Here is a 9,933-nt window from a genome sequence, read left to right on the forward strand (position 1 = left end):
ATGATTGTAAGAGTAACAAGATGTCTAGCTTTTGGGTCAGAAAGCTGAGGGGGGAAGAAAAAGAGAATGAGGGGGCAAGTAAGAGGTAACAGTTGATGGTGTAAGAGAATAAGGTTGCAGAAAGAAGCCATCAGGGAGCCTGTGGGAGGGACAAGCCATGTGTCCTGCCTAAAGCTGGAGGTGGGGAAAGGATAGGTACAAGAAAAAGACATGTTGTCCCACTCTGGCAAGCTTGGTCTGCTTCTGTAACCAAACTCAGACAGATGGTCTGAATCTGCTTATACTGAGCATATATACTTCAGAGTTTTCATTTCCAAGCTTACCTCCAGGTCCAGCAGTGTTTCTGGTTGTTTTATAGAGACTTTATCTCAACAGCAGATACAGGGGAAGCAGAAGTGTCCAGTGATAAGCTGGAAGGGAGTAAGACATTGACTTTGCTTTCAGGTTCACCAGCTGCAAGTTGGTCCTCCTTGTAATGCTGAAATCTAGCAGAAGAGTGAGAGGCTCTCAGAATGGGGAAGACAGCAAGGAAGGCAAAATGAGTGTGTGTATTTATTCCTACCCATTGATAAAGACAGCCCCTGCCTCTTATGCTGAAGACCCACTGCTGTATCACAGTATCACAGTGTAACTAAGGTTGGAAGAGACCCCAAGGATCATCAAGTCCAACCTGTCCCAACAGACCTCACAACTAGACCATGGCACCAAGTGCCACGTCCAACCTCCCCTTGAACACCTCCAGGGACGGTGACTCCACCACCTCCCTGGGCAGCACATCCCAATGACGAACGACTCGCTCAGTGAAGAACTTTCTCCTCACTTCGAGTCTAAACCTCCCCTGGCACAGCTTGAGACTGTGTCCCCTTGTTCTGGTGCTGGTTGCCTGGGAGAAGAGACCAACCCCTTCCTGTCTACAACCACCTTTCAGGTAGTTGTAGAGGGCAATGAGGTCACCCCTGAGCCTTCCCTTCTCCAGGCTAAGCAACCCCAGCTCCCTCAGCCTCTCCTCACAGGGCTGTGCTCAAGGCCTCTCCCCAGCCTTGTTGCCCTTCTCTGGACACGTTCAAGTGTCTCAATGTCCTTCTTAAACTGAGGGGCCCAGGACTCAAGGTGTGGCCTAACCAATGCAGAGTACAGGGGCACAATGACCTCCCTGCTCCTGCTGGCCACACTATTCCTAATACAGGCCAGGATGCCATTGGCCTTCTTGGCCACCTGGGCACACTGCTGGCTCATGTTTAGGCAGCTGTCAATCATCACCTCCAGGTCCCTCTCTGTTTGGCAGCTCTCCAGCCACTCTGACCCCAGCCTGTAGCTCTGCATGGGGTTGCCATGGCCAAAGTGCAGCACCTGGCACTTGGACTTGTTAAATGCCATCCCATTGGACTCTGCCCATCTGTCCAGTCGGTCGAGGTCCCTCTGCAGAGCCTTTCTACCTTCTAACTGACTAACATCTGTTCCCAACTTGGTGTCATCTGCAAACTGACTCAACCCCCTCATCCATATCATCAATGAAGATGTTAAAGAGGATGGGGCCCAGCACCGATCCCTGGGGGACGCCACTGGTGACTGGCCACCAGCTGGATGTGGCACCATTCACCACCACTGTAGAAGAGCTTTGTCCCCTCTCATGTAGCACAGAAGAGGATAGCCAGGCTCTTTGGAAAGTTTGCTTTCCTGTGAATAAGTTGGCCTTGTAAACAAAGGAGGTGGGCTGATGTCAGAGTTTATCCTTCGTAACAGCTAAGGGGACTTGCTGGTTTGGTACACAAAAGGGATCTAGGCTGAACTGGCTAAAGAAAGGGTCAGAAGTTTGGGGGTTTGTTGATTGGTTTGCTTTTGGTCAACATTCAAATGAATAGCTTGGGTATGGAAAGAAACTTCTCCACTGAAAGGCCTCTCAAGCACTGTAAAGGGATGCTGAGGGAGGTGGTTGAATCTACATCCCTGAAGGGGTTTCAAAGACACGGATGTGGTGCTAAGGGAAATGGTTTAGCACCAGGCCCAGTAGAGTTAAATAATAGTTGGTCTTAATGAACTTAAAGGTCTTTTCCAAACAAAATGGTTCTTGTCTGTGAATACATTGTTTTGAGTTGTGGCCCTCTGCTCCCTCTTCCCCTTCCTTCCTCTCCCCTATTCCCAATCAGTTCCATCCCTGAGCTCAGGAAGTGATTGTTACCATGAAAACCGTTTGAGGTGGCAGGACCAAACAAAGAGTCTGCCCTTTTCTTCACCCCAGGGACTCAGAGAGAGGCTGGGGTTAACCATGGATTTTGGTCCCTCCCTTGACTGAAACTGCACACTGGCAGAAGGGAGGCAGTGCTGCAGGCACCCTGCAATGCACACAGGTGCCCTGTTTAAACCCTCCACTCCCACCAGCCTGTGGTCTCTGGGTGGTGTTAAGACTCTACCTGTCACTTTGATGTTGCCTGTAGCCTTGGCAATGTTGTTCTCAATCACACAGGTGTAGGTGACATTAGTAGTAACATTGTGCAGAAAGGAAACCACTTTCAGAGTGATGTTTTCAGGGTTCAGCTCGTAGCTGGTGCTGGTGCTGGACAGAGTTGCTGCAGGCTGTCCAGTGCACAGCAGGTTGAGGGAACCAGCGTGGTGCTTCGCACTGTAAGGTGTCCCCACTGCTGCTGTTCTCCATGTGCACCTTGGGAATGCTGAAAGCTTTGGGAGGGAAGAATAGAATAGAATAGAATAGAATAGAATAGAATAGAATAGAATAGAATAGAATAGAATAGAATAGAATAGAATAGAATAGAATAGAATTAACCAGGTTGGAAAAGACCTTCGAGATCATCAAGTCCAATCTATCACCCAACACCATCTAATCAACTAAACCATGGCACCAAGTGCCTCATCCAGTCTCTTCCTAAACACCTCCAGGGATGGTGACTCCACCACCTCCCTGGGCAGCACATTCCAATGGCCAATCTCTCTGTCTGGGAAGAACTTCTTCCTAACACCCAGCCTAAACCTCCCCTGGTGCAGCTTGAGACTGTGTCCTCTTGCTCTGGTGCTGGGTGCCTGGGAGAAGAGACCAACCCCCACCTGGCTACAAGCTCCCTTCAGGTAGCTGTAGAGAGCAATAAGGTCTCCCCTGAGCCTCCTCTTCTCCAGGCTAAACAGCTCCAGCAATGCTGCTCAGCCCGATGTCGGGCTCGAAAGTGCAGCCCAGGACGCCGCGCTGGCCGATGTTCCCGGGAGACATCAGCGTCATCACGCTGCTGGAGTGCTTGCCTGCACAGGGAAAGCACAGCAGTGTGAGAAAGGTGAGGCAGGGAGGTGTTGGGAATCATAGAATCAATAAGGTTGGAAAAGACCTCAGAGATCATCAAGGCCAACCTATCACCCAACACCTCCTGACTAACATGGACATGTGCCATGTCCAATCCCCTCTTGAACACCTCCAGGGATGGTGACTCCACCACCTCCCTGGGCAGCACATTCCAATGGCCAGTCTCCCTGTCTGGGAAGAACTTTCTCCTCATCTCCAGCCTAAACTTCCCCTGTTGCATCTTGAGACTGTGTCCTCTTGTTCTGGTGCTGGTTGCCTGGGAGAAGAGACCAACCCCCACCTGGCTACAACCTCCCTTCAGGTAGTTGTAGAGAGCAGTAAGGTCTCCCTTGAGCCTCCTCTTCTCCAGGCTAAGCAACCCCAGCTCCCTCAGCCTCTCCTCATAAGGCTTGTGCTTGAGGCCTCTTCCCAGCTTCGTTGCCCTTCTCTGGACACCTTCCAGCAACTCAACATCTTTCCTAAACTGAGAGGCCCAGAACTGGACACAGGACTCAAGGTGTGGCCTAACCAGTGCAGAGTACAGGGCAGAATGACCTCCCTGCTCCTGCTGGCCACACTGTTCCTGATGCAGGGCAGACCACCCTGCAGCTGTCATACAGCACCAAGCCCGAGGCCAAAAAGGCAGCAGCAGCTCGCAAGCACAACAGTAACAGCTATCAGCTAGAAGAGGTCAGCTTCCATGGCTTATATGCCAAGGTAAAGCACAGGAACATTTCTTTAGAGCCATGGAATGACTTTGGTTGGAAAAGACCTTTAAGATCATCAAGTCCAACCATTATTGATCTCTATCAAGGCTGGTGCTAAACCATGTCCCTCAGTACCACATCTCTGCATCTTTTAAACACCTCCAGGGATGTGGATTCAGCCACCTCCCCTGGGAGCCTATTTCAGGGTTTGAGAATGCTTTCAGTAACGAAATTTCTTCTAATAGCCAATCTAAGCCTCCCCCGGTGCAATGTGAGGCTATTTCCTCTCATCCTATCACCTCTTAATGGGAAGATCAACACCCATCCAGCTCCAACCTCCTTTCAGGGAGTTGCAGAGAGCAAGAAGGTCTCCCCTCAGCCTCCTTTTCTCCAGACTAAACGACCCCAGTTCCCTCAGCCACTCCTCACAAGATCTGTTCTTCAGACTCTTTACCATCTTGTTGTCCTTCTTTGGACCTGCTCCAGCAACTAAATGTCCTTCTTGTAGTGAGGGCCCCAAAACTGAACGTAGCACTCAAGGCATGGCCTCAAGCAGCATGCTTCAAAAAGTATCTCCTCTTACTTGAGAAGAATTTGTGTGATGTTTTCCTGCTTACTTCTATGTACCAGGGGTTTTTCTCCTTGCAGCTGCCAGAAGAGTGTGATTCTTGTGTTGTTTCTTACTCAGGACCTTCAGTTATGAGTGTGACTGCAAGGCTTAATGCTGGCAGCGAAGGGGCTGCTCTTTCACCCTTACTGGAATCCACAACATTTTCTTCTGGTTATGAGAAGTCAGCACTTTCCCAGGGGTGGCCCTGGGGACACAGTTTTTCAAGTCAAGCCCCCAGCCAGGAAGCTTGAGAATTGCCTTCTACCCATAGCCAGGTCCTCCTCCCTGTGCATCCTCTCCCTAAGTGACATCGCTCAGCACACCCCAAGGAGGCTGCCTTTGGGCCAAGGCATTTTTGTCACCTCTGAGGGAGCAGGGGAATGTGCCTCATCCTGGCAGATGCTGCCTGACTTCCCAATAAATACCATTGTCTCCTCCCACCTGGGAGAAGCAGCACAGTGCATACAGGACTTTCTGTACGTGTTTGTTGAGAATAGAATAGAATAGAATAAACCAGGTAGGAAGAGACCTTCGAGATCATCGTGTCCAACCTATCAACCAACACCACCCAATCAACTAAACCATACAACCAAGCATCCTGTCAAGCCTCAGTGACGCCGACCCCACCACCTCCTCAGGCAGCCCATTCCAGTGGGCAATCACTCTCTCTGTGTAAAACTTCCTCCTAACCTCCAGCCTAAACCTCCCCTGACGCAGCCTGAGACTGTGTCCTCTTGTTCTGGTACTGGTTGCCTGGGAGAAGAGACCAACCTCTGCCTCACTACAACTTCCCTTCAGGTAGTTGTAGAGAGCAATAAGGTCACCCCTGAGTCTCCTCCTCTCCAGGCTCAGCAACCCCAGCTCCCTCAGCCTCTCCTCATAGGGCTTGTGCTCCAAGCCCCTCACCAACCTTGTTGCCCTTTTCTGGACACCTTCCAGCAAGTCAACATCCTTCCTAAACTGAGGGGCCCAGAACTGGACACAGGACTCGAGGTGTGTCCTAACCAGTGCAGTGTACAGGGGCAGAATGACCTCCCTGCTCCTGCTGGCCACACTGTTCCTGATGCAGGCCAGGATGCCATTGGCCTTCTTGGCCACCTGGGCACACTGCAGGCTCATGTTCAGTCCACCATCAACCAGCACCCCCAGGTCCCTCTCTGCCTGGCTGCTCTCAGCCACTCTGACCCCAGCCTGTAGCACTGCATGGGGTTGTTGTGGCCAATGTGCAGAACCTGGCACTTGGATGTGTTCAATCTCCTGCCCTTGGACTCTGCCCATCTGCCCAGCCTGTCCAGGTCCCTCTGCAGAGCCTCTCTACCCTCCAGCAGATCAACTCCTGCCCCCAGCTTGGTGTCATCAGCAAATGTACTGATGATGGACTTGATGCCCTCATCCAGATCATCAATAAAGATGTTAAAGAGGATGGGGCCCAGCACTGATCCCTGGGGCACACCACTAGTGCCTGGCTGCCAGCTGGATGTGGCACCATTCACCATTCATTGGCTTCTAAGCCAAATGAAATTACAGCTACCAGAGCACTACATCTCCAGCAGCACAGGCTAGAGCAAAACCTCGTTGAGAAAGGCCAGAACTGAAGGTCTCTGTGAAATCTTGCACAGCTTGGACAGAGGAAGTTCCATTTAAACATGAGGAGGAATTTCTTTGCCTTGAGAGTGGTGGAGCAGTGAAACAGGCTGCCCAGAGAGGTGGTGGAGTCTCCATCTCTGCAGTCATTCACAACCTGCCTGGACATGTTCCTGTGCATCCTGCTCTAGGTGAAACTGCTCTGGCATGGGAGTGGACTAGATGAACTCCAGAGATGCCTTCCAACCCCTACCATTCTGTGTTTCCTAACTCAGCCATCTGATACCTAAGCTTTATAAAGCCAGTCTTCATTCATGGGCCTCAGGTGGTATTTCCACACAAGATCACACCTTAGCCCATGCAGGGAATGGAGACACAGAGGCAGGCCAGAAACTCAGCGCCCCACAAGAAGCCTGAGCGGCTGCATACCCAAGACACCAAACCCGATGATCAGGACGATCACCGCAGCCAGGACGACAATCACTGCACTCACGCTGTCTGGGGAGAAAAGAACCACAGCATCACAGTTAGGGGCTGGAAGGGACCTTGAGAGATCAGCCAGTGCAACCCCCTCTGCCAGGGCAGGGTCACCTACCAGAGCAGGGGCACACACCAAGGCAGGTTTTGAATATCTCCAGAGAGGGAGACTCCACAACCTCCCTGGGCAGCCTGCTCCAGTCTTCTGTCACCATCACAGTGACAAAAATTGTCCTCATGTTTACATGGAACTTCCTATGCCTCAGCTTCCACCCATTGCCCCTTGTCCTGTCATTGGACATCACCAAGAAGAGCCTGGCTCCATCCTCTGGGCACTCACCCTTTGCATCTTTATAAACATTACCAAAGTCACCCTTCAGTCTCCTCCAAGCTATGAGCCCCAGCTGCCTCAGTCTCTCCTTGTAAGGAAGATGTTCCACTCCCTTAATCATCTTTGTGGCTCTGTGCTGGACTCTCTCTAGTAGCTTCCTGTCCCTCTTGAACTGAAATGGCCCAGAACTGGACACAGTATTCCAGATGAGGCCTCACCAGAACAGAGTAGAGAGGGAGGAGAACCTCACTCCATCTACTAACCAAAGAAAGGAAGGACATTACCACACAGTTCACCACCTTCACACCCTGTGCCTGTGGTGCATGTCTGCAGAGCTGCTGGCAGGAAGGTCAAGGTGAGTAAGCCACAGACCTAGAGCTACACAGACCAGTGAAGCACATGACCATAGTAGTGATGCACATTCAGGTGAGCAAAGTCATCAAAGGAGGGGGAGCATGGGATGGGAGGAGAAGAGACCCAGGATTTTCCTCTGGGCTGAGGCAACAGGTCCCAGTGGGGGATGCTTCTCTGCACCCTGCGGGTCATAAGCAAACTGAGCAGTCCCTGGTGGCACATATGAGGGTCCAGTTGTTCAGAGGTGAGCAGAGCACTGAGACAGCCCCCTGGCCCCAGGAGACACCCAAAGAGGGGGCTGGAAACAGAAAGGTGTGTGATGGGATGTTCCATGCATGAGAGACTGAAGAAGAGAGGACCACCTGCCAAGCCACGCAGGTGGAGCAGCCCCAGCTGAGGAGACAACAGGCAGCATGGCACAAAGCAGCACAGCTGAGGCCTCGCTGAGTGCAACCCACCTCCAGCACAGCCCCAGCTTGGGCAGACCCATAAGCATGGCTCCCACCACAGCTGGTGAAGCTGTCACACATTGTTCCTGGGCACATTTTAATGTGGACTGGGAGGTGGTGGCAGTGACCTCAGCTCCCTGCCAGAGCAAGCCCTGAAGCAGCTCCTCTTAAGGGTCCGCAGGCACATCTCGGCAGCTCACATGCTCATGCCTGACAGTCTCACAGGCATGCTGGGCTCCTGGATTGTCAGAGCAGAAGCCCAGAGTGCCACGGGAGGTCCTCTCAGGGGACTGTTCCATTCCCAAGCCCATTCCCAAGAATGCTGCTGCCAAAGGCATAGACACCAACAGTGGCCACTCTGCACCGGTGTCTGGGGCTGCCAGCCCAGGCCCTGTTTTCTCCCATTGTACACAGAAACTCTTGAGCTGCTGCTTCCCGTCCTGTTCCCAGGCAAGATGGGCTGTGAGATGTCATGAACCTTCTGCCCACACAAAATTAGCTGTTGTTCCTCTTCAGTAGTGTTTGCTGGCTTGCAGCACACTGCTTCCCAACACACTGCCAGCCTCCCTCACGAGAGCCCATCGGTGTCTGCACAGCCACGGATTCCTCCCACCACTAATGTGCCTGCATCAGCTGCTTGCACAACTGCACCTCAGCCACTGCAGATACCACAACCACAGGGCTGGTAGGGAGCTCCCAGGAGTTGCACAATGTGAACAGGCCTCTCCTGCAGGGAGCAGCAGGGAAGGAAGAAAGGGAAGATGGGTTCAAAGAGGGTATGGAGGGGAGGGAAGGTGTTGCAGCGAGCTTGCTTGCCTTCCCACTGTCCCTCTTCCACCCTCATCCTTAAAGCCAGTGGAAAGCTGTCTGAAGAAGTTCTGTCTGCACACACCAGCGTGCTTAGAAGAAGGCATCAGGATGAGTATGTGGTAAGTCCATACAAAGGTTCACACAAGTCCATATGTAAGTTCACATCCATGCCAAACCCTTCCTGCCAAGATGCCCTCAGAGCTGGGAGGTGTCACATGTTTGGCTTCCTCCTCACTCTCCCCAGCTTTCACTCATGACCAGGGTGGACAGTAGCTCTCCCCTTGCCCCCTCCTGGTGTCCAACAGGTGCGGTCCCAGCTGACTCTATCAGGATGGAAAGCAATGGATATCTTCCAGCCATGAGCACTGGGCAGCTCATTGCCCATCACCAGCCACCGCCTGCCCCCGGGGCATGCATGATGGGCACTTCGTTTCCTCATGTGGATCTCAGTTTAAGAAGGACACTGAGACACTTGAATGTGTCCAGAGAAGGGCAACAAGGCTGGGGAGAGGCCTTGAGCACAGCCCTGTGAGGAGAGGCTGAGGGAGCTGGGGTTGCTTAGCCTGGAGAAGAGGAGGCTCAGGGGAGACCTCATTGCTCTCTACAACTACCTGAAGCCAGGAGGGGGTTGGTCTCTTCTGTCTAGCAAACAGCACCAGAACAAGAGAACACAGTCTCAAGCTGCACCAAGGCAAGTTTAGGCTGGAGGTGAGGAGAAGTTCTTCACCGAGCGAGTCGTTCGCCATTGGGATGTGCTGCCCAGGGAGGTGGTGGAGTCACCATCCCTGGAGGTGTTCAAGAGGGGATTGGACGTGGCACTTGGTGCCATGGTCTAGTCATGAGGTGTTGGGTGACAGGTTGGACTTGATGATCTTTGAGGTGTCTTCCAACCTTGGTGATTCTGTGAGGCTGTGATCCTGCAGGGTGAACAGCTCCCACGAAAGACCTGTCACGTCCCCCAGGGCTCAAAGCTGCTCTCAGCCAGGCTCGCCGGGGGCACCCATGTGCTCTTCTGTTCCAGGGTAGACACCAAGCTTCTCCTGTATGCTGGATAGCATCTACCTCTTTGAAAAGTTCCACCAGTTTCCACAGAGCTGATCCTGGAGCAAGATAGTTGCTATAAACTCAATCAGGGTTGCCACGACCGGGCTCAGCTCTCACGCCTGGGAAGCATGGAGCAAGAACCAGCTGCACTGTGCTGTCATGTGGCAGCTGTGACTCACATCCCTGTGGATTAAAATCCTCCCTCCCAAGAGTGGGCAGGGAAGAAATTGTTGGAAGCTGAGGGATGCTGCCTGTAGGGTACAGGGGATTTCATCTGCAAA

The 9,933-nt window shown here is 52.4% G+C and overlaps 1 protein-coding gene across 1 annotated transcript; it reads right to left on the bottom strand.

Moving 5' to 3' along the window:
- Nucleotides 1-292: 292 nt before the first annotated feature.
- VTCN1 (V-set domain containing T cell activation inhibitor 1) lies at nt 293-6,689 on the bottom strand (the record flags this gene model as incomplete). The annotated part of the gene is given in 5 exon segments (XM_054163905.1): nt 293-485; nt 2,412-2,572; nt 2,574-2,683; nt 3,137-3,249; nt 6,617-6,689. Coding segments are annotated over 5 exon segments (579 nt in total), but the record flags the coding sequence as incomplete, so codon positions are not given.
- Between the last annotated feature and the right edge of the window lie 3,244 nt (nt 6,690-9,933).

Source organism: Dryobates pubescens, chromosome 8, assembly GCF_014839835.1.
Source record: "Dryobates pubescens isolate bDryPub1 chromosome 8, bDryPub1.pri, whole genome shotgun sequence".
Lineage (NCBI taxonomy): Eukaryota > Metazoa > Chordata > Aves > Piciformes > Picidae > Dryobates > Dryobates pubescens.